We start from the raw sequence: 24,032 nt of genomic DNA on the forward strand, positions 1-24,032 counted from the left end.
GAAAATTATTCAATTATTAATTAATTATATGTTTCAAATTTAAGATGATAACTTTGAATCTAATTACATTTTTATGCTTTCTATTATTTTAGTTTTTTTATACTTTCATATTAAAAAAACTTAATATTATTTGAAATGTCATCAATGGATGATGATTTTACTCAATAATTTTTAAATGCAATGTAATCACATTACCAAAAGGAAGATAAATGTGTAATTGGGATAATGAACTTATAATTCAGATGAAAAATTGTTATATCTAGTAATTATTTAAATTTTTAAAATATTTTTAAAACATTATTACTTCAGGATGATCAGGGTGATTTCCCCCTTTTTAAATCAAATAACAACAAATTAAAAAATTTTAATTATTATTTTAATTTTTTTATATTTTCATATTAAAAAACTTAATATTATTTGAAATGTCATCAATTGATGATTTTACGTCTTCGATAATATTTTAAAAATAATTTTTAAATGCAATGTAATCACATTATCAAAAGGAAGATAAATGAGTAATTGGGATAATGAACTTATAAGTCAGATGAAAATTTATTATATCTAATAATTATTTAAATTGGTTGGATGATTTAAAAAATTTGTAAAACCATTGTTGTATTGGCATATAATTATGTTCATAGAGACAAATTTAGAATTTGTTAACAAAAAGAATCAAAATGCACAGTCTTGTTGTCGGGTGGCTATTACATAAAAATAACTTTAAAAATAAAGTACATTCAAGGATGATTTTGTAAACATCTCAGACTTTGAGGGGCCAGTGCCACCCTTAGCCTCCCTCTAGAATCATCTCTACATGTGCAAGTGTTTGTTAGGCCTTTTGGCACATTATATAACATGTATTTTATAGGATGCCTTGGTATAATTGCTTTTATCCTTGCCCTGTGATTATCATTTGGAAACCTGAAAACCATTGCTATATTGGTATGCTATCTATTTTGATTCTAGCCAAATACATGAATTTTTTTTCTTGTAGATACCCTTTTCTTGGTAGAATATTACATTTGCTGCCTCATTATTTCATCATCAAATGCAATATCAATTTTAACTTTTCTCCCTTTTAAACTAATTTGATTAAGTCTCTAGTCTTTAAATTATATAGTGTCAACAAAATTGAATGTCGTATCTCGCTAAACAACATTGAATCATGATTGCCAAATTCTTTAAAAAGACCGCATGTTTTATGATCCAAATCACCCATTATAGATTATGGTATATTTATGTATCGAATCGTTGTATGATATGGGATCGGGATCTAGAAAGACAATGACCTATATCACCCATTATAGATTATGATATATTTATGTATTGAATCGTTGTGATATGAAACCTGGATCTAGAAAGACAATGACCCATATTTTTCAAAATAAGAAAACAAGTGAAAAAAAAATTTAAAAAAGAAAATAGTAGTGGTAGTATTAAACATTAAATATCGAGAATGATACAAAGCACAAAATTAAGTGATGGTGATAGCTAAAAGTTAAACCCCGTTTGGGAACACGGTGCAAACCGCGTTCCCTTAAATTTTAAATTTTTTATTTTGCCTAAAATAATTTTTTTATATATATATATTTAAATCATTTTGATGTACTAATATCAAAAATAATTTTTTAAAAATAAAAAACTTTATTTAGATGTATTTCTAAGCGAAAAGTACTTTGAACCGTCATTAATATCATAATCTCAAATATACCCTTAAAGAGTTGAGGCAGTATACTAATGTTAGAAAAGAAAGCTAGACAATATACTAAGTTAGAGACTTGCTATGTTGAAATTTAATGTTGGGCTATATGTTTTCTAGACCAATACATTATAATTATACCTACTTCATGTTTTAAAAATTTAGGTCACATGCTCTTTTTAGTGGTGTCACACCTGGATATCGTGACGACCGATTAAAAATCATCGCTTGATTGATAAAAAAAAAACACATATGAAGCATCTTGTTTTTTTTTAGGGAAAAATGTATTGTTCTAGAAGATGCCACCTAGCATTATGGTCATTAGAAACCCTAACTGGTCAACAGAGATTCTATAGTACGGGACTGATTATCAAAAAAAAAAAAGACGTTATCACCCCTTAAGCGTCTTATCTAAAGCAAGTTGCATTGCTGGTTTTGTTTAAAATTGCTAAGAGTTTGTTCTCTTTTTCCTCTTTTATTCTTCCTTTCATGTTCCTGACCCTGGCATCAGTGAATAATTCCTACGAATATTTCCAACTCTGGTGTTGGTAAATATCGTGCAAATCCAAAAAATATGATACTCCTGACTTTAGCCTCAATAAATAATTTCACAAAAAATAAACTTGAAGAAGAAATTTTCTATGTCATTTTTTTCTTGTTTATCCTTTACTATTATCCACCCTTTTTAGATGAAAAAATAAAACTGTACGACATATTTGCCTTTAACAATAATAATCCACAGATTGAGCACATAGCTAAAAAAATACAAATACAAAGGAAAACAAATAAAACAAGGTGTGAGGGGTCTGCAAATAAATCAACGAATACCTCCAAATATTTTTGAAATTTTATGTTATCGAAAAAGGGTTCGTTTGGTCAAATATCAAATTAGAAAGGGCATAAAAATTATGGTCAAGGCATAAGAGTGTGTTTGGCAAAACATACCCTTAGCAAATACAATTTGAGCCAGTTGGGTCACAAGCCCAGACCCGGCCAACTTTTCCTTTTTAACTTTTTTTTTCTTTTTGTTTTGGGCTGGGTCTAGCCCAACCATCGAGGTTGATCTAAACCCAGCGGCCCGGCCCAGTTACTAGTTCAGACCAGTAACCCGACTGGTTTAATCTTTAGCTGCAAGCGTGCGAGAGCTATTCACGCCTCACGCACGCTACAGATCCTAGGTAATTAAATAGCAAAATGAACAGTCTTATGAATTAAAATGATAGCGGGGAAAGACAGAAGACTTACCTGGTTTTGCAGAGAATTCGCGTGAGATTGCAGATGCTGGACGAAGCTCCCGTCTTCAAGTTCTCTCCCGTTTCTTCTTCTTTCCTGATCTCACTCTCTCGTCTCTTCTGTTTCTTTTTTGTTTCTTTTTTCTCTTCTGGATACTCTCCTTTTCTTTTCTTTCCCCTGTTCTCTCCCGTTTTTCTCCCACTGTTTTCTGCGTTTTTTCATCTCTGTTTCCCTCCTCCCCTTCTGGCTTCTCCTTTCCCCTTTTTATAGAGCCAGACCTTGAGAGGGATTATTATCCTTATCTTCTCTAGGATCGTCATCCTGTGTAGAGTGAATCGGCTCGTTGTTTGGATGGAACGGAAACACCAACAGTCCTGCCATTGTTGGACTGTTGGTGGTGCTTATCCTTGCGTCAGGGGAGAATTATGAGGGTGAGGGAGACCAAAACAAACCCTACGGGTTCCGTGGGTAGCTAATGCAACCTTGAACTTAGCTTGTGTGCGGCGATTTTTTCTTTGCAGGGGGTGTTCTCTGTTTCCAAAGGAAGAAGACAGTGAACAACAATGACGAACGACATCGTTTTGGACTGGAAATGGCCATTTCTCAACTTGGTCCTCCAAGTTTCAACAGTTTTTAATCGGGCCCTGGACAAAATTTCGGTGCCTTTTACATAAAGGTCCCTGGAACTTAATCACTTGTAATTTTATTCTTATTCTTAATTAACTCAAAATTTAATATCTGTTCAACTATATCTTCTAATTTTATTAATTAAACTAATTCTAAACTTAATTAAATCCTCAAACTTATTTTTAATTAAATTCTTGATATCATTAATTAAACCCAATCAAAGTTTTATTGAACTCTATACCAGCTAATTTTTTCAATTTTTTAAAAAATTAACTTCTAAAATCATAAATTAAACATGATTAAACCCATCAGAGCTTTTTATTTATGTTGTCTTGATCACAACCTTAATTTTTCATTCATTTTCTTATTTTGAATTTTATATTGTTTAAAATTGAGTTATGATAAGTGTGCCGAGCTTTTTGGTCTCAAATCCATAAATTTGTTACCAATTGACCTACCTAATTTGGCAAGTGTGAGATCTATCTTCAGTGAAATCTACTAGGTGAATCAAAATCCATAAAAAAGAAGAAGAAAAAAAAAGAGAAAGAGTGATAAAACTAACTACCACACCAAACAAATAAAGAGGTTATGCAGGCAGTCTTTCGTAATCAAATAATAAAACTGAAAACAACACAAGGAGGTTTGTGGAGACAGCTACCTGCTGATATGCTTGTTTGCTTGCGTGTCTGGTTTTGTAATTACACTGTTATGAGCAGTTAACTCCTCTTTGGTGGCTTCGAAGGAATTGATAATTTTTAGGGCTGAGCATTTCCGGTTCGGTCCGGTTTTTACATAAAAAAATTAACCAAACCGACATTATTAATTTTAAAATTTTAAAACCGAAACCGGTACGAACCGACCGGTTTCAGTTCGGTTCGGTTCGGTTTTTGTTGTTCAAAAACCAGTAAAACCGAAAGCAAATCTCAGTGCCCGGTGCACACAAACTACAAGTAAATCTCGATGTCCAGTGCCCACAAATTACAAACAAATCTCGGTTTCTGTTGTTCAAGAAAACAGATATGCCCACAAACTCCAAGCAAATTATAACATAATAATAAAAAAAACAACAATCCACAAGATGCAGAGATAAACTTGAAATGGAGTTAGAATATTAATCTTCAAAAAGTTATCTCTTTTTATCTGACCATCTATGTAGTTTGATTAAATAAAATGAGGGGTGAACTTAAAGAGATGAAAGAGAAAGAGAAAGGGAGGGGGGGCTACGGGGAGAGATGAGAAGCAAAGAGAAAAGGAGAGAAGAAAGGGAGGGGGGGCCTACGGGGAGAGATGAGAAGATGATGAGAGGCAGAGAAAAGAGGAGGGGATGATGAGATGGAGAGAAAGGGGGGCTGTTATGAGAGGGGGGAGGGAGGGGGATGATGAGAGGGAGAGACAGAGGGGTAGCGAAAAGATGATTAGAGGGGGGAGGGGGGGCGTCTGCTGAAAGTTAGTTTAGGTGTAGGGTTTTTTCTATTTATACTTGTTTTTTTTTTTTAAGTGCTTGTATGGTTGAACCGGTTCGGTTTAATCGGTTTCGGACTTTAGAAACCGATTAAACCGAACCGAACCGGAATTTTTTTGTGATTTTTTAATCGGTTAATTCGGTTTTTTTTTGTTCAGTTTTTTTGGTTATATTTTTTCTGGTTTTTCCGGTTTAATCGGTTTATCAGTTTTTTTGCTCACCCCTAATAATTTTAGACTTTATTTTGATTTATCATCCTTCTACATATTTCTCTCTTTGTTGGCTTCGAAGAAAGAGTTCTGCTTGGCCTGTAGCGGGTGCGGTTAATATATCCTCCTAAATAAACTCTTTTTATATATATATATATATATATATATATATATATATATATATATATAAAAAGCGATTTAAATGCCCTAAACTGGATGGGTATTGGATTTCAATCTACCATTTTCATAAAGCATAGTTGGTCAAACATTTGTAATCGGTCGCTGCAAGAAAGACCCGTGATTCGTTAAAAGACCGAAATATCTTCCTATTGATGCACCGACGGCTTTCAAACTTGGCATGTTCCTAGCTAGCATAACATAAAGAAGGAGAAGCAAAATCTACACATGTATTATTTGTAACTTATATAAATGATTGAAAATTGATCTTACATATTTCGCTACTGAAATTACATTAATTCAAGTATCCATGTTAACATCTATGGCTTGAATAATACACAACACAGAAACTACAGAAGGGTTCCACCGGAGACATACTCGGTGCAGGCCAACGCAACCAAACCCAACATCGCAAATCTACCGTTCCACATCTCAGCATCAGATGTCATTACGCCATCTGACTTGGACTCCGCGCTGACCCCTTTGAATAGTGGGATCAAAGACGCGACAGAGAGCAGAATGCTTGTTCCGACGAACCACGAGACTCCACCGTTAGATATCTGAGAGAAAAGGTCTTGGCCCTTGGACAGTTCCACTGCCATTGCAGCGACAAAGCCTATCATGGCAAGCCTGCCATTGATCCTCTCTGGTGCGGGTCCGCTAAATGCCAACACATCTGCGAATTTTGTGCTGACCTGTCAATCATCATCATGCGTGCGTTTACATTAGAAGTGTAAGCATAAATGCAATCAAAAAGTCCAGGCTCTACTTAAATTGTTAAAATTAAACATTTCCGAAATAACTTATGACATATAATTAATCCTGTACCTTTGGCTTAGGAGGAGGACTTGGCTCTGCTGACATATTCCGGTCATCCTGCAAATTGAATCAAATGTTAACACAATCCTATGAACCATCACCTAAACTACACTCAAAGGAAGTCGAAATAGATTCCAAACTCACCAGCTCGGCCTTGCACTGCACCCGTTTGCTAGCACTGCCACGTAGTGGCACATACGTAGCAGAAAACAAGTTGGTCACTCGAGACCGGTTTTTCACCAGACTACTGGCTACTGGAGAAGCAAGGACGGTCTGCATTACTGTTGACGTGGCCATCACTTAGAACAATGTTTATCACTCGATATGTGATTAAGAAACTTAATCAATATCTAAACTGTGAAAGCTATTCTAATGCTACAGGCAACGTTCAGTAAGCGATATCACTACCAGTGAGTTGAAGCTGGAGCTATTTGCTTTGTAATGATAAATAACTATTGTATCTGATAGTGGTTTGGTAGGCTGTTATATAGCCGATGGGGCAAGAGAGGAGAGGGCATTTTTCTTCCACGTCATCCATATCTAATGAAAAGGCCGATTGGATCACGTGGCTTCGGCTGTCTTCACATGGTCAAGTGGGTTACGTGGACTCCTCACAGTCACTAGTGGATCCCCACCCCATTTAAGAAGCTGTGGCCAATGTTGTTCTAGGTTTTTCAGCTGAGCAGCGACCACGGCATAGTAACCGAACTGGACTCAGCCACGATTTTACCGCATTAATTTGACACGTTCAATCACATAACCTGACAAACCAATATTAGTATATACAAAAAAACTTTTGATGTTTTCTCTAGGGAGGGTATTCTTATAAATTTTATAGTTACTGAAAATTTATTTGATAATTAATTTTAGAATTTTAAAAAATTGTTGAAGATACATGTAAATTGACCGGACATCTATAATTACCGAGATAAAAAATTTATGATGCTTATGAGTTTTTTCTTTTTTTTATATTTGTCTTTTATGTAATAAATACTCCATAATTAAATTTTTTTAGTTTTATAAAATTTTAAGCAAAAGTAAGTGTGTGATTTATAGAACAATGCAAATATTTTATGTAAAAGTATTTATTAAAGAGAAAATTATCTAAAGTATCATATAGTTTACTTAATTTTACATTTTGCTTTAATTATTTTAAGAATTACTGAAATTATTCTTGATCAACCAAAAATTTTAAATCGTTTGAAATGATCAAATTAACCTCTTTGTGTTGTAATCTCTTGAAAATTTGTTGTTGTGATATTATAACTATGGTAAAAAAATGTCGTAGATCAAGACATGGTCAAACGAGTAAGGAGGATCCTTCTTGGGAGAGAAACATCAAGAAGCTTGTCATAAAGGACATTCAAAGGTAGACACAAAGTTGACTCATAGGTTGGAGGATAAGGATTTATAAAACCAAAATTAGAAGAGTGATCATGTGTCCCTAGCTAATACTGAAAACCAAAGACATGATCATGAAATATAACCTCTTGATTAGGAAGAGATCAACTTTAGGAATTTTTGGTTTCACGTTAAAATCCATGAATTCACAGGAACTTTATAAGTAAAGGATTTCATAGAATAGATAAATAGGGTAAAATGGATTTTTTAGTATAAAGAGGTTCTCGAATATATGTGAGGGAAGTTGATTGTGATTAGAATAAAAGGTAGAGTTTCTACTTAGTGAGAATAGTTAAAAGGGAAAAGAGAGAGGCAAGAAAAGCTGAGAATAATGATTTAGAAAAGATGAAGAAGAAACTAAGAGAACACTTCCTTCCATTTGGCTATACCCAAACCCTGTACCTAAGGTTTCACATGTTAAAACAAATAGACATTAGGTCATGGTTTTGGTTTCGTTTTCAGGATTTGTTGTTATAGTTGTGGTGAGTTAAGGCATCAAGCTAGCTAATGAGAATGCATTAAAAAACCAGAAAGTTATATAGAAAAAAATATGTTGATAGAGGAACTTGCAAATAACATGGATGATCTTATTTAAAATAACTCTGACAACAATGAAGAGACTTTAAATGGGAATAGCAGTACTATACTAGTTGTCTAAAAAATCATTTTGTCACCCAATGGTGATTAAGGATAGAATTGGTTGTGTTCTAAAATCTTCCAAATAATGTGTACTGTTAACAACAAGATATGCAATCTAATCATCGTCGGTGGTAGTTATGAGAATATAAAGTTAGTTGAAGTGGTAGAAAAATTACAACTTAACATAGAAAAACTCTTTATCCCTTACAAACTAAAATAGCTAAATGAAAACAACAAGGTAATAACGAAAAAAGGCTATTTTATTTTGTTTTTCATAAGCAAGATTATATATTTTAATAATATTTGGTGTGATGTGTTGGCTATAGATGTGTATCATATGCTTTTGGATGACCGACCATAACAACATAAAAGAAATGTCGTGCATGATGGAAGCTGTAATACAAATACTTTTACTATAACAAGAAAAATATAATAATGACGATATATGTAGGTTTGCAAAGGTTTTGGGTTCTAAGCAGTTATATAAAGATTTTCCTAAAACAAATTATGTGGATGACCTAATATATTCTTTCATGAATTGATGGGACATGTCTTGGTTTAAGAAAAGGTTTGGTCACGCCAAACTGAGATAATAGCTTAAAATGATGATTATAGAAGATCTTATCATTGTATTGAATTCAAATTTTATAGGAGATTCTCCATGCTATTTTTCTATAAAAACTACTACATTACTTACTAGACCATTGAATATCCTAATATTAATTAGGCCTAAAAGTTGTTGTTTGGACTATTTTTTTACTTTTGCTAGATATTTTTGGATTTTGTGTTAATTTCCTTTACATGTTAGGATTTTAATTTTAATTTTCTAGTTTAGGTCATTTTTTAAACCTATAAAGAAGCATTGTAACTCTCTTTAGGAGGCATACTTGTTCAAATTATTATTTTAAAAATAAAATAAGTTGCAACCCTAATCCAATCTCTCTTTATATGTTTGTTATTGTTTAAGTGTGCTTTTATCTATATCAATAGACTAGATATTTTGCTTGTTTGTTGTTTTGGCTATTTCAGTGCACATATATCTTTATTAAAATCCACTAAGGTGAGTAAAAAATGCAGAAATAAATAAATAAATTATCCTGAGCATTCTATATTTTACTTCATTTTACATATTATCTTTATAATTTTGAAAATTAAAGAAAGTATTTTGAACTTTATATATTCATAACACTTTACATGATGCTAAAAAAAGTCAACAAAAAAGGTTTAACTATTTGCAATATAGGTTTTATATTTTTTTTCATGACTAAACAACGGTTAGTATATCAAAATAATAAAAATATCCTTAAATAAAAATGGCAATCCAATAAATATAGCATTTATTTAGAGCTTGAAATTTTGTGAAGCATTTTAACAAACACATCGTATGTCACTTCAACTTTTCAAATCCTCATTCTCAAATCATGGACTATGTTTGTTTTCTGAAAAATAGTTTTTGAAAAATCACTTTTCAAACTTTCCTGTATTTGTTTGTCATTAGAAAAGTTGATTAACAGGAAAATACTTTCCAGTTAAAGAAAAATTTGGCTTGATTTTCAGGAAAGTGTTTTCCTTTAAAATTTGGATAGAAAACACTTTTTGGAAGTTATAAAAAATTTAGAAATATCATATTATTTGCTGATTGTATCAAATTTGGCCCTCAAACTTTTAATTGATATATATATATTTTGTTTTGAATATTTATTTTTCAATTTCATCTCTTAAAATTTAATTTTTATATTAACTTTAGTCCTCATTTTTATAATTTTTATTTGCTTTTTTCTTATCATTTTTTTATTGAAATTTTTTATCTATCAAATTTGGTTCCAATTCTTTTAACTGTTACTTATTTTATTTGAAATAATTTATGAAATGTGAATTATTATTATTTTAATTTTTTCATCTTTCATTCTTTTTATTTTTTAGATTTGATCTCTATTATTTTGATCATTATTTATTTTATTTAAAATAATTTATGAAATTATATTTTTTTCAATTTCATTCTCATTCAACTTTTTAATTTGTAATATTTGTTCCTCGTTATTTTAATAAACTTGAAAAAAATAAAATATTAATAATTTATTTTCCAGCTCATTTTCCATGACATAACTAAACACTGGAAAGTATTTTTCAACGTATTTTTCATTACACTACCAAACATCGAAAAATAATTCACTTTTTTATAATTCACTTTTCATGACAAAACTACTTTCCAGCAAACAAACGGGGCCATAAAATCCAAAACCTTATTCTTTATTTTCCAACTAAACCTAACAAATCTCCTCTATTGAAGCATCAATTTAGCCACCACTCAAACCTAACTTAAGTCTTTCTACTGTTATTTTCTAAAAGCTCATTTACTTTCAAATCACAAGAACATCACTAAATTTTCAGGCTAACATAATAATGTCAAAGCTCCAACCAACTTTTATTATCTAGATATAATGAAGTTTTTTTAGCAAGAAGAAGAGATGCATATTTGCACAACCAAGGAATGTTTTATTGTCAACTAGATGTACATCTACACCATGTAGAGCTTCTTCTTTAGTTGGTAGATTTTTAGGGGTCACCTTTAAAAAGCAAAGAAACAGAGAGAAAAACATACACATACTCCGAAAGAAAACAAAGGAAATGGAGAAAATAAGTTTGGATCCAAAAACTAAAGTAAAGATTATGCTTTGGATGTAAATTAATGCAGATCTTACTAATTTTTGTTTTACCTTTTCTCTATTTATTTTTATTCTATATCTTTAAGATCTTAAGAACGACCTCTCATATTAGTCTATATTCACGAACAAATGATTTTTCTTTCGAAACAATTTAAATTTTGTCTTTAAAACTCCATACACTACACCTGATCAAGGCACGCTAATCTCTATAAAATCCACAAAAAAAAAAAACCCTAGTAATAATGCCAGCATATATTTGGCACACCAATCTCTATAACATCCACACTCAAATCTCTCTTCTTAATAATAAAATTAAAAAAAAACCCTAACCCTGATAATAATGCCATCAATGAAACCCAACTTTTCAATTCAATCAAAGACCTCACTTTAGCATATGCATTATTCTTTTCCTTTCAATCCTTCACACATTGCTTTCTTAAATCCCACAGAACCCCGCAATTGAAAACAACTTTACCCTACTTAACCTGATGAATGATGAAATTTTATCAGATTTATACAAAAAATTTATCAGATCTATATAAATCTAAAGGGGATGAAACCATAATTCATTAATTTTGGGTCTTCTTTTATGGTATTGGATTTGGTTAGACAAGAAAATTTGTTAACCAGCAAGTAGTTCTCTATGCTCCCAGTTCACTCGGACTTCTGTTCTATGTGCATTTCACTCGTTTTTGACTGATAGTAAAGTTTTTATCGTGTATATATCATTTGAGTTATACCAGTTGGAAATCTGAGTAGAAGTGAATTTTGGTATTACAGTTTGTAAATATATTTTATAACTGGCAAAAGAATGGCGATTTTGAAATGGCCAAAACAGGATGGGTATCGGGTTTCTGTCTACCATTTTCATTAAGTGTAGTTGGTCAAACATTTGTAATCGGTTGCTGCAAGAAAGATGCGTGATTGGTTACAAGTCCGACATATTATTAGTTTGAGAGTTTAGCTACTCCAAATTCACTATAGATGGCATAACATAAAGAAGGAGAAGCAAAATCTACAGAAGTATTATTTCTAAGATATATAGATGATTGAAAATTGATCTTATATAATTTGCTACTGAAATTACATTGATTCAAGTATCCATGTTAACATATAAGCTTGAATAATACACAAAACAGGAACTACAGAAGCGTTCTACCCGAGACAAACTCGGTGAAGGCCAACGCAACCAAACCCAACATGGCAAACCTACCGTTCCACATCTCAGCATCAGATGTCATTACGCCCTCTGACTTGGATTCCGCGCTGACCCCTTTGAATAGTGGGATCAAAGACGCGACAGAGAGCAGAATACTTGTTCCGACGAACCACGAGACTCCACCGTTAGATATCTGAGAAAAAAGGTCTTGGCCCTTGGACAGTTCCACTGCCATTGCAGCGACAAATCCTGTCATGGCAAGCCTGCCATTGATCCTCTCTGGTGCGGGTCCACTAAATGCCAACACATCAGCGAATTTTGTGCTGACCTGTTAATCATCATCATGCGTGCGTTTACATTAGAAGTGGAATCATAAATGCAATCACAGAGTCTTAAATTGTTAAAATTAAACATTTCCGAAACAAATCGTGCCGTATAATTAATCCTGTACCTTTGGCTTAGGAGGAGGACTTGGCTCTGCTGATATGTTCTGGTCATCCTGCAAATTGTATCAAATGTTAACACAATCCTATGAACCATCACCTAAACTATACACAAAGGAAGTCGAAATAGAATCCAAACTCACCAGCTCGGCCTTGCACTGCACCCGTTTGCTAGCACTGCCACGTAGTCGTGGCACATACGTGGCAGAAAACAAGCTGCTCACTCGAGACCGGTTTTTCACCAGACTACTGGCTGCCGGAGTTGCAAGGACGGTCTGCATGACTGTTGATGTGGCCATCACTTAGAACAATGTTTATCACTCGAGCTGTGATTTAGAAACTTAATCAATATCTAAACTGTGAAAGCTATTCTAATGCTAGAGGCAACGTTCGGTAAGAGAAATCACTACCAGTGAGTTGAAGCTGGAGCTATTTGCTTTGTAATGATAAATAATTAATGCATCTGACAATGGTTTGGTAGGATGTTATATAGCCGATGGGGCAAGAGAGGAGAGGGCATTTTGCTTCCACGTCATCTATATCTAATTAAAAAGCTGATTGGATCACGTGGCTTCGGTTGTCTTCACATGGTCAAGTTCGTTACGTGGCCTCCTCACAGTCACTAGTGGATCCCCACCCCACTTAAGAATCTGAGGCCAATGTTGTTCTGGGACCACGGCATAGCAGTCGAACTGGACTCAGCCACGATTTCACCTCATTAATTTGACACGTTCAAAATAACATAACCTGACAAACCATTATAAAATCATATTTCATTTTATATTTTATAAGTGTTTTAAAAAGAATTAAATTTTTTTTTTATTTTTTTCTTTCAATTAATATATTTTTTTTATTTTTAGATTATTTTTTATTACTATTTTTATTTTAAATAATCCATAGAATCAGAGTTTTCTTTCAATTTAACCCTCATTTTATTTATTTTTTTTTTTCAAATTTATTCTTCATTTTTTTTATTATTAAGTTTTTTTAATCATTATCTTAATTAAATTATCTTATTAATTACATCCCTCAATATTTTATATTATTTTTTTAATTGAATTATTTTTTTAATTATATTCTTTAATATTTTAGTTTAATTATTTTTATGTTAGATTTAGTTTTATTTTTTTATTGCTATTTATTTTAGTGCATTTTCTATAACGCCCGGATATAATTGCATTTAGTCTTTCCCCCTGATTATCATTAGTACAAGCTGAAACCATTGGTATATTGGCATGATTTCTATCTAGATTATAGTCAAATGCATGGTTCTTTTTTCTTTCTTTCTGTAGATGCCCTTTCCTGAGCAGCAGATGTAATCAAACACAGTGTCAATTTTAACCTTTCTCACTCTTTTACTATTTTGATTGAGTCTCCTGATTTAAATTAGATAGTGTCAACAAGATTGAATCCTGGATCTTCAAATAATACTGAAACAAAGTTGCTAGATTAGCCAAAAACCCCTACGTTTTACGATCCAGGTCACCTGTTTTAGATCCCGGTATATTTATGCATGGAATCGCCGTGATAATGTCAGAGTGAAAAGAAGAAGAAGAAGAAGAAGAATGTTTAGGAGAATTCAAAATCTGGGTTAAAGACTACGTTTGAAGTACAGAGGTTCCCTAGTCGACCCAACGTCCCATCTATATAGTTCTTCAAAGCAACAAGATATCAATTGTAAAGACTCAGACATGTACATTGATCTTTCCAGCTGTGCACAGTCGAGTGGTTTATGTGTTTCTTTGGTGAGAAATCACTGGGCTGGGGTATTGGCAAACTTGTAGAGGTAATTAGAAAACACACTATATTCTCTTTCACCGCCCACTTCATCAACTGGTACAGCATCAAGAATTTCTTTCAAGTCCTCTGGTGTTAGCTTCACTGCCAAGGATCCAATATTGTTATCAAGGTTCTTCAGCTTAGTTGTCCCTGAAAAACATTGCCAAGAGGGATTACAGGTATTCCTATATATATATATATAAAAAAAAAGGATTGCAAGAATCGTCCGATAACTATAGAATTACATCATGCTCGTGTCTTCATTAAATGAACCGCATGTTATATGGTGCTGGACATCAATTTTGTAGTGTAATCTGTCACAAATGAAATCAATAATTATGGTAATCTTAAAGCAGTACCGGGAATTGGAATTACGTCCTCTCCCTGGTGGAGAAGCCATGCCAGAGCTAGTTGAGGTGGAGTGCAGGCATGCTTTGAGGCCAAGTCAGAAAGACGAGCATATATAACTTTGTTTTTCTCAATATTTTCTCCAGAAAACCGCGGATGCATAGCCTACGGCAGGGATATCAGATGGTTCAAGAAAATAACGAGACACCAAAAGATAAAACAACATGTGTTATGTGTAAGAGTGCAGTGTGAAGTCATATTTCTGTAGTAAAATACCAGTGTACTCTCATTGGGCAAGCTCTCCACAACTGCCTTCCCAGCAAAGAATCCCCGGCCAAGAGGGCTATATGCCACTGTCCCGATACCGAGCTCTCTGAGAAAAGAAACAGGAAAGGATCAAAGAACTGGTGATGGCCCTGCATTATTTTCAATATTCTAAAACCAATATCGCACATTCGATCAAGTGCCAGACATTGAAGAGAGGAAAGGTTTATTTGCAATGGACGAAAAAGAACACATAGTCTGGTGAAATTATGCAGAACATCGAGAGCTCGATAGTACAAACCGGCAGACCGGAAGTACGTCCTCTTCTATTTCACGACTCCATAGGGAGAACTCCATTTCCACGGCTGTTATAGGATGGACAGCATGTGCTCTCCTGATCGTGTCTACACTAGCTTCAGATAGTCCAACGTACTTAATCTTTCCTTCTTGTACTAGCTTCTTCAGCTCTCCCATCTACCAAAAAGATACAATCAAAGTTGGTGGTTGCTTCTTCTTCTTCTTCTTCTTTTTGATAACTTAGAATAGATTGATAAAAACACCAAGCAAGCAATCAAAGTTGATTACTTGAAAAGATTTTGCACTTGATTCCATAAACAGACAGGAAATAAGCGGGAAGGCCAAGGGGGGCAAGGCATAACAGGAATTGCAACAATTGTAAATGATTTATAGACAACTCTTACAGTATCCTCTATTGGAACTGAAACGTCCACGCGATGCTGATAATACAGATCAATGTAGTCCACACCAAGGCGCTTAAGACTAGCTTCACAGCATTGCCGCACATATTCTGGGGTACCTTTGACTGTGAACTGTAACCCTTCGAGCCTTTTAATACCAAATTTCGTTGCTAATTGAATCTTTTCTCGAGGAATCTGCTTTAAAGCCTGAAAATTAATGGGGAAAACTAGCTTAGAAACATACGTGTCTTTGTACTTTACATCCTCAAAAAGGACAATTTTTCTTCAACTTGTAGACTACAGAGTCAAATTAAGCCCAAGTGAACTTGAACAAGAATTAGATCGCTTTTTTGTTTTCTTTTTTTTTCTTTTCAATATAGTGAGTTGGTGCCCTTTTCCTTAAAAACTAGTTATATCCCCTTCATGTTGCGGAATGACAGAATTTTAGTTCTTTCGATTATTCATCTATATAATATGTTATTTAATGATTTGATTATATTATTGTAATTTCATTTGTGTGTTTTTAATGGTGTTTGAATAAAATTAGTAATAAATCCCATACCCATTCAAAGATTCTTTAACTCAAATTTTGTATAATTTTTATAGTATTTTATATTTTTTCCAACTTTATATTAGTTATTTGATTGAAATTCAATTTAGGAAATTTATATCCTGAAACTATATATATAAAAAAAAGTCATAGAAATTTAAAAAATATAAAACACCTTTTAATTTTCTCGATGTATATCAAATTTAAATTTTTAATCATTCTCGATTTCTTAAAAATATTATTATATAACTTAATTTCGTAATTTTATTACAAAAAAGAGCTCAATTGAAAAATAATAAGGGTTCAAATAATACACAATTCACCTCTGACACGATCTTAAAATTTGAAACAACTTGAAAACTAGCATAGGAGATGTTTTTTCTTCTGCTTTTACATCTTGCATAAAAAAAATATATGATATGTATCTTAAGTTAATTAAAGCTTTTGATACGAGCTTTCAATTAATTGAAGTAAAAATAATTTATTTATATTAAAAAGAATTGTAATTCAAAGTATTTAATTGAAAAGGTTCTCTTTGTCAACTTGGTATCAATGTTTTTTCTTTAATGTGGTAAGAGAGACTCACTATATATTTTATATATTTAAATATATATTAACATATAAACAATTCATGTGTCATAATCATATATCATTTTGAATTGCATCTATTTTACTATTATATATGATCATATGATATGATATATGGTTTCTTCTCAATCGCCTGGGAATCTTGCTAATTATTTTAAAATTTCAGGAAGGAACTTGCGTTATAAGGGGGCAAAAATACCTTTCCAATCATGAACTCGTTGTCATGATGATCTCCATATAAATCCGATGTGTCAAAGAAAGTGATACCCCTAGAGTAAACTTCCTTTAAAATTAAGCATCCATCTTCGTGGGAGAGAGGTGCATTGTACATTCCAGAGAGTCCCCCACATCCAAAACCCAATCTGGAAACCTGCAATGGCCGCCATTAGTAGGAAACCACTGGTTTAATTATGAATCAACAATCCAGTTAAGTTATCAAGAAAAAATGACCATTTGACCGGCTAGCAATGTTTTTGCAACTTACCTCGTATCTCTCCCCAGGATTAATCCAGTATCATGTTTACAATTACATATAACCAACAAGATCCAAAAAACTATAATCTGGAAAATGTGATGCATGCTGTTTTGATTCCTGCAAGTTTGCAAGGATTTTTGGGTCCTTCAGACTATCATCAAGACTGATATTGAGGATAGTAATTATGATGATTCTACTTCAAACATTCACTATTGCTCCATGAATCTTAGATGCAAGTTTTCTCCAGACATATCAATGCACTGCACTGACTACAGTTTGTCACAAGCCAAGATGCCCCTCTGTCAAGTGGAACTTTTAATCAGTCTTCTGTCTCAAAATTCCATCCGAAAGGGGGAAGATTCCTCCCTTATTTGTCTCAAAATCTGTGTCAAGATTGTTTTTGGTTGTCTAGAAACATTTCAGAAGTTTTCTCTTATTTACTCTCATGTATACATGTGCTCAAGAGCTGATTATTGAAAATGAAAATTCCACGAATTACCAGACTACTACATCCTTGTCATGTGTCATACACGCACTCCTTTCACCAGCAAGAAAGCGACAGTCTTTCTTCATTATTCAGCTTTCTTTCATTTTTTATTTTTATTTCTCTCCAGTTTTGTTAGAGCAAGTTCAGCTTATTATTCAACAAACATCTGGAGTCTTTAGCGCACAAAAAAAAAAAAGCATTGCAATTCAGCAGAAAAGAAAAGGAGGGGCTAAGTTTTTCATTTTGAGGTCATGTGAAAGCCTTCATCGCCTATTGTTTACTGATGAAAATTTCTCACCTATCTCCATAAATTATAAAAATGGTGAAGAAATTAGTCAGGAAAATTGGTTAAAAAAAATAAAATAGTCAGGAAATTAGTCAGGAAAATTGGTTAAAAAAAATAAAATAGAAGAAGATTTCGAGTCGTAGAAGCAACATGCGAGGAAGTGATTGTGCATCATATATGTATCCGGTTACCGGAAATCCAAATTAACATAAATCTGCAAGTTTATGGTAATGTTTTATTGATACAGGCTTCTGAGCTACAGTTACTGTTGGTGCCAAGATTTCTCTTATCTTAGTCTGGGGACAAAGAACCCACAACAGGTACTGAACACAAAGAGAAATCAGCAAAACTTTTGCACTTAGATCTACTTTGCCACTTCTATCGACCAAAATAAATTACTTGTAAAATGAGAAGCTTACCTCTAATCCTTGACTGCCCAGCTTCACTCTTGGGATTTGAATATGGGGCTTTTCCTCCATGGTAAAAGAAGACAGAGCTTAAACAAATATGCTTCAACAAAACGACGACAGACAATGTTGAAAAGCAAAAGTTCCTTGCACAATCAGACATTTTATGCAGCTATGTTCTCTTTTGTCCAGCTTTCATCATTATTATTAATTTATTATTATTAGTTTGGTATGAACCTAACTCGTGAAAAATAAATTTTATACTTCAGACTTTGAATGGATGCCGTCTTAGGATTAAGACCGGCAAACAACTATTACATTTTTTTTTCACGGCAAACAACCTTGATTATGACTTGCAACCTTTTATGAGTCGCCTTCTATGATTTTTTTTATTTGATTAACACAGATAAATATACTCAAGTAATGATTATATTTTGTGTGCAAATAACCTTGGTCAAAGCTTCTCATGTTATATCATAATTGGTCTGTTGGTTCGTTAGTTCATCACAACATAAAAATAATAAAATAAAATTATTCAAATAAAATTATTCAAAGAGTCTATTAATTAAATAAATTTAATTTAATTCTTTTTATTTTAAATAATTCTTTAAATGTTATGTTATTGCAAACCATAAGCTATCCAATTACTTGATTTTTAATGATAATCCACATAAATAATTAATGAGAAATCTTTTAAATTTTAACAGAAAGATTATTATGTTTAGAGTGATAGCTTTTTGTTATGTGATTTACGTAGATTTTTTTATCTAACAAATATCCATCAAAAAATAAGAGGTATAGTTCATTATTTATAGAAAAATCTGAAAAACCCTATAAAATGATAAAATATCATTTTTTTCCCTGAATAATATCTATATATTAATTCAAGATAATTTTAGAAATTAACTCAATTAAGTCCTACTTGATTTTTTAAGTCTAGAAATATAACACATGTATTAATTATATTTCAATCCTTAATTTCTAAAATATATTTTAATCAAGTTATACATAATTAAATCATCTCAATTTAATTTATGACAAATTATTCTTAATGTGTGTGACCCATCCGGTTTCTAATATGTTGACTCAAATATAAATTTTAATTCTAATTAAATAGCAATTAAACAAATTAATTTATTATCAATTCAATGATTAATTAATTTATATTTGAGGATTAGGTGCATAATCTAGCAGTGTGTCATAATCCTCTAAATATTAGAAAAAATCATTAGTTATTTAACTTAACTTTTCAATAATTGGTTTCTTAGTATAATCAATATCATTTCATTAAAAATGTTCCAAGTTAACATTAAAGTAAGGAGTATGTCTTCCATGCTAAATTATGTTTGTTTTCTACATAATAATTATTAATCATTTAAACAATATTTGAAACTCTTTTCAAATTTCATTCCATTTTAGTAAGTGATTTCTTAGTCAATACTTATTTGAGAATAGACATAATATTTTCTCCGATTCATCTAAGGTGATGAATTTTCTCTTGATTACTCAAGTACTTTCATATAATTCATGTTATACTCGATATCTGTCCATTCATTAATTAACTCGATTAAGATAACATTTAACATGATTAAAGCATAACATTTTCTATATGAGATAATTTAGTGATTTCAAGTTTAATGATCACTTATACAATCGTCGAATGAGTTTTTTCATAGAGATAGATGATTTTTCCAGATGAAATTCTCATGCAGGTCAGTCCAAATATCTTATGACATACACTATATATTAGTTCTAATATCCTTTATACCTCAATTTATGAAAACAATTATTTATTTTCTTAAAAAAAAGAACATAATATGTATCAATTTATACACTCTAATAAATATCTAGTATTTAAGAAAGCATCGACCATAAACTTTTTAGGAACAATGCTTTGATGCAATAGAAATACCATAATTATAACAATTTTATAATTTTTTTTGCAAATCATTTTTGTCTCATGAACTTTATTTTTATTATAAATTCATAAATTAAATATTAAATTTATTAATCTAATATTATATAAATATTAAAAAATAAATTAAGGCTTTCATTAATAATAAAATATATATTTAGAAAAATATAATAATATCACGAGTACCTAATTGTTTAGCCAAAAAGTATATTAAACTAACATTATATTCTAATGTAGAGGAGCAGGATCGAATTTGAAGGAATTGTAAATAATTCCCCCATCTGTTAAAAATAAATTAAGGCTTCATTAATAATAAAATATATATTTATAAAAATATAATAATATCACGAGCACTCAGTTTTTGGATACACTGATGCTTTATTTCAACATGACAAGGCTGTCTTATGAGCTAGATTTTCATACAATAGCAATTTGCTGAAGATTTATTGCTAACTATCATTTGTTTCTTCTGCAGCCAATGAGAGCACAAGAAAGCGTGTCGTGGCCTCCACAGCCTTGGAGAGTACAAAATTCAATTTTTTTTTATTTAAAATTTAATATGATTTATATGTTTTATATGGTTTTGAATTGTGTATATATAATGACCATTATTTAGAAAACAGTTTTCTTTGGACCCTGGAAAAGACAAAACCTTAGACCTGTAATGGAATTGCTCTATAATATTTTCAATTTTTTGAGCGTCGTTTACTAGGATAGTTTTTTATAATGTTTTTTATTTAAAAATATATTAAAATAATATTTTTTATTTTTAAAAAATTATTTTTGATATTAGTTCTTTTAAATAATCTAAAAAAAATTTTTTTTAAAAAATTTACTTTAAAATAAAAAATAAAAAAATATAGTTTTTTCAATAATAATTTCGTAAACATAAAAAATTACCGAGGGCAAGCCAATTAACATACGCAGAGCTAAATATGCTCAGATGCAAGGATCCATCGTTATAGCCGAAGGCATATGAGCCCTATCTTTGAACATTTTTTTTAATTTAATTTAAAACTCATCTATTAACCTAAATTGCTGGTAATTAATTGTCACATGACACGTGTGTGTGTATCCCTATTTTAAAAAAATACACGTCAAATCATGACACGTTTTACTTAATAATTAGTTATCCCTGATTTGAATTAACAAATAGACTATATACAATCAAATAATTTATTTATATATTTTCAGGACTAATGATCATTTCACTGAATTGATTCGGTACAATTTTCACAGTACAAGGACAATTTCGTCAATAAAAAAATACTTGCAAACGACAACATAACTATCACGAACATTCTCCTCTCTCTTTCGCTCTCTTTGCCTTCACCAAATCCTACCACACAAAGCAGTCATTTTCTTCCCTTTCACCATTCAAAGACAAGAAGGAAAAAAGAAATGTTGGCGGTTTTTGACAATACGGTTGCAAAATGCCCTGATGCTTTACAGAGTCCGCACTCTGCCCCAGCATCCTCTGCATTGAAAGACGGCTTCTTGGCTAACCACTTTGCCTCGCTGCACCCTGGCTCCGTCACTGTCAATCTTGGCACTTCTGGTCTCATTTCTCACTCTGTTGAAAAGCAAAACCCTTTTCTTCCAAGGTATTTTTTTCCCCTTTAAAATTGTGACCCATGTTTTTGTTTTGGTTTCCTTGGTTGATTTTTGGGATTGATCTGGTCTTGTTCGCTTGAGGTTTGTTCATGTTTGAGTTTTAGCTTATGGGATTTTAGGTTGAAGAAATTTGGTACTAGTTTTTCTGCGCGTTTGTGTTATGGTTTGTGGTAATTTGATTGGAAAAATCTTCAACTTTTATCGACTTTTTAGTAGATCTTGTTATTCATTTATTTATTGTTTGAAAACTTTTCTCTGTGTGTTGTTTTAATCATGCAACTTAGATCTGTCACTTGGATTGATAGTTTTGACTCCTTTACGAATGTAAATTAAGAGCTTGCGTAATGTGGTCTGCAATCCCTTTTTTTGCAGGAAAGAAAGGGCCAAGTCTGATTTTATTAGCTGTGTTTGTTGAGAGTTATGTAGGATTTAGAAAGATGTATTTCTGTAAATCTCTGGCTAGTGTTATCTGTGCATAACATTGGTAATGCCTCTTTTCTCTGGCTAGGTTGTTTGCGGTTGTGGATGACATTTTCTGCTTGTTCCAAGGCCACATAGATAATGTTGCTGTTCTCAAGCAGCAGTATGGTTTAAATAAAACTGCAAATGAGGTGATCGTTGTCATTGAAGCTTACAGAACTCTCAGAGATCGAGGCCCGTATCCTGCCGATCAGGTTGTGAAAGACATCCAAGGGAAATTTGCTTTTATTTTATATGACAGCACTTCAAAAGCCACATTTTTTGCTGCTGTAAGTGATCCTTTCTGCTTGGAATGCTCTCCTGTATTGTTGGTTTTCCTTCTAATTTTTATTTCTGATCTCTTCGTCTATCTGTTACCAGCGGCTTAAATCATGCTACGTTTACCTTTTTGCAGGATGCTGATGGAAGTGTACCCTTTTTCTGGGGAACTGATTCTGAAGGCAATCTCGTTCTTTCAGATGATGTTCAGATTGTGCAGAAAGGCTGTGGGAAATCTTTTGCACCATTCCCTAAAGGTAAACTTTTGATTCTGGTTTAATCATCATGCTTGTGATCTATAGCAATCTATCTCTGCCTCGTTTTGCATGGTTAAACTGTCCTTAGAGTGGCGAAGACGTATACAAAAAAATCTCAAGGACGACACATGGATAGGCACTGGAATGTACTTCGATTGTATTTGGAGACAAGTGTTTATGTACATTGGAGAACCCAGCAATGTGGGAAATGTTGGTGCATTAAAATTTTGAAGAGTATATATTCATGATGCTCTTTCCCTCCACTTTCTTCATGTTTTTGTCTGGTTGTAGATGTTCTGTTCACTTTCCATGTTGCATGATGGGCTGAAAATTAGGGTCAAAATACCCTTCTGGTTATATAGCTTTCTGTAGGAAAGTTCTAAGTTGATTTTCTTTATCTTTCTTTATTGTTTTCTAATCCCTTGAACTTTCGGATTGCCCATTCAAACTCCCTTGGCATTGATGGGATCCTTTATGATATATGAGCACAAGGATAGACGGAGGCACCCTTCTCCCGAAGTTACAAGGCTATTTTTCTGAGTTGCTTTGATTTGTCTCATGCCCTTTGGTAATCTCTACCTACCCATTTCATAATCTAAAAGTTTCTGTTTTATTTCTCAGGATGCTTCTTTACAACTTCTGGAGGTTTGAGGAGCTTTGAGCACCCACTGAATGAGTTGAAGCCGGTGCCAAGAGTGGACAGCTCTGGCCAGGTCTGCGGAGCAACTTTCAAGGTGGATGCGGAGACTAAGAAGGAATCAGTTGGCATGCCAAGAGTTGATAGTTCTTACAACTGGTCTTCAAACTACTGAGCTCCCAAGTCTCCGTGTATGGTAAGGCTTTTCTTATTAGGTGGCCTTCTCTTGGATCATATCTTTTCTCTTCATCCTCCACGTAATCTCTTATCTTTCTGGACACTGCTGCACTAATGCGTCCCCAATTCCATACTGTTATTAGTCTTTCAATGAACAAGACAATTGATGCAGCTGTATGTGTTGCTACTCTCACACGAATCACAAACCTTTGTGGAAATAAAATAAAATAAAATTTACACAGTACATAAAAGATTTCCAAGGTGTTGTTTCCTGATTG

General features: G+C 32.5%; 4 protein-coding genes across 4 annotated transcripts; 1 reads left to right on the forward strand and 3 right to left on the reverse strand.

The window, feature by feature from the left end:
- Nucleotides 1–5,630: 5,630 nt before the first annotated feature.
- On the reverse strand, nt 5,631–6,685 carry LOC118056509 (early light-induced protein 2, chloroplastic). Its single transcript, XM_035068737.2, has 3 exons — nt 6,371–6,685; nt 6,236–6,283; nt 5,631–6,102 (listed from the first exon to the last, which is right to left on the reverse strand). Exons 1-3 carry the CDS (start codon nt 6,521–6,523, stop codon nt 5,758–5,760), a joined length of 546 nt encoding a protein of 181 aa, XP_034924628.1. The 5' UTR covers nt 6,524–6,685; the 3' UTR covers nt 5,631–5,757.
- Nucleotides 6,686–11,978: 5,293 nt separating this feature from the next.
- Nucleotides 11,979–12,996, reverse strand: LOC118056499 (early light-induced protein 1, chloroplastic). Its single transcript, XM_035068726.2, has 3 exons — nt 12,678–12,996; nt 12,543–12,590; nt 11,979–12,419 (listed from the first exon to the last, which is right to left on the reverse strand). Exons 1-3 carry the CDS (start codon nt 12,831–12,833, stop codon nt 12,075–12,077), a joined length of 549 nt encoding a protein of 182 aa, XP_034924617.1. The 5' UTR covers nt 12,834–12,996; the 3' UTR covers nt 11,979–12,074.
- Nucleotides 12,997–14,185: 1,189 nt separating this feature from the next.
- LOC118056518 (perakine reductase) lies at nt 14,186–18,617 on the reverse strand. Its single transcript, XM_035068751.2, has 7 exons — nt 18,429–18,617; nt 16,961–17,131; nt 15,627–15,830; nt 15,227–15,399; nt 14,938–15,034; nt 14,673–14,826; nt 14,186–14,463 (listed from the first exon to the last, which is right to left on the reverse strand). The coding sequence occupies exons 1-7, from the start codon at nt 18,486–18,488 to the stop codon at nt 14,288–14,290; spliced, it is 1,035 nt and encodes a 344-aa protein (XP_034924642.1). The 5' UTR covers nt 18,489–18,617; the 3' UTR covers nt 14,186–14,287.
- Nucleotides 18,618–21,640: 3,023 nt separating this feature from the next.
- On the forward strand, nt 21,641–24,005 carry LOC118056522 (stem-specific protein TSJT1). Its single transcript, XM_035068761.2, has 4 exons — nt 21,641–21,935; nt 22,454–22,694; nt 22,820–22,940; nt 23,562–24,005. The coding sequence occupies exons 1-4, from the start codon at nt 21,733–21,735 to the stop codon at nt 23,750–23,752; spliced, it is 756 nt and encodes a 251-aa protein (XP_034924652.1). The 5' UTR covers nt 21,641–21,732; the 3' UTR covers nt 23,753–24,005.
- Nucleotides 24,006–24,032: the final 27 nt, after the last annotated feature.

The sequence above is a fragment of the Populus alba genome, chromosome 8, assembly GCF_005239225.2.
Source record: "Populus alba chromosome 8, ASM523922v2, whole genome shotgun sequence".
NCBI lineage: Eukaryota > Viridiplantae > Streptophyta > Magnoliopsida > Malpighiales > Salicaceae > Populus > Populus alba.

What these genes read in the sequence shown, in the direction of transcription:
- LOC118056509 (XM_035068737.2), bottom strand. Translation starts at nt 6,523, where the DNA reads ATGGCCACGTCAACAGTAATGCAGACCGTCCTTGCTTCTCCAGTAGCC. An exon ending in TGCAGTGCAAGGCCGAGCTG is followed by an intron (nt 6,284 to 6,370) that starts GTGAGTTTGGAA and finishes TTCAATTTGCAG; the next exon opens with GATGACCGGAATATGTCAGC. An exon ending in GTCCTCCTCCTAAGCCAAAG is followed by an intron (nt 6,103 to 6,235) that starts GTACAGGATTAA and finishes GATGATTGACAG; the next exon opens with GTCAGCACAAAATTCGCAGA.
- LOC118056499 (XM_035068726.2), bottom strand. Translation starts at nt 12,833, where the DNA reads ATGGCCACATCAACAGTCATGCAGACCGTCCTTGCAACTCCGGCAGCC. An exon ending in TGCAGTGCAAGGCCGAGCTG is followed by an intron (nt 12,591 to 12,677) that starts GTGAGTTTGGAT and finishes TACAATTTGCAG; the next exon opens with GATGACCAGAACATATCAGC. An exon ending in GTCCTCCTCCTAAGCCAAAG is followed by an intron (nt 12,420 to 12,542) that starts GTACAGGATTAA and finishes GATGATTAACAG; the next exon opens with GTCAGCACAAAATTCGCTGA.
- LOC118056518 (XM_035068751.2), bottom strand. Translation starts at nt 18,488, where the DNA reads ATGGAGGAAAAGCCCCATATTCAAATCCCAAGAGTGAAGCTGGGCAGT. An exon ending in TGCCCAATGAGAGTACACTG is followed by an intron (nt 14,827 to 14,937) that starts GTATTTTACTAC and finishes TCCCTGCCGTAG; the next exon opens with GCTATGCATCCGCGGTTTTC. An exon ending in GGACGTAATTCCAATTCCCG is followed by an intron (nt 14,464 to 14,672) that starts GTACTGCTTTAA and finishes AATGTTTTTCAG; the next exon opens with GGACAACTAAGCTGAAGAAC.
- LOC118056522 (XM_035068761.2), top strand. Translation starts at nt 21,733, where the DNA reads ATGTTGGCGGTTTTTGACAATACGGTTGCAAAATGCCCTGATGCTTTA. An exon ending in CAAAACCCTTTTCTTCCAAG is followed by an intron (nt 21,936 to 22,453) that starts GTATTTTTTTCC and finishes TTCTCTGGCTAG; the next exon opens with GTTGTTTGCGGTTGTGGATG. An exon ending in AAGCCACATTTTTTGCTGCT is followed by an intron (nt 22,695 to 22,819) that starts GTAAGTGATCCT and finishes ACCTTTTTGCAG; the next exon opens with GATGCTGATGGAAGTGTACC.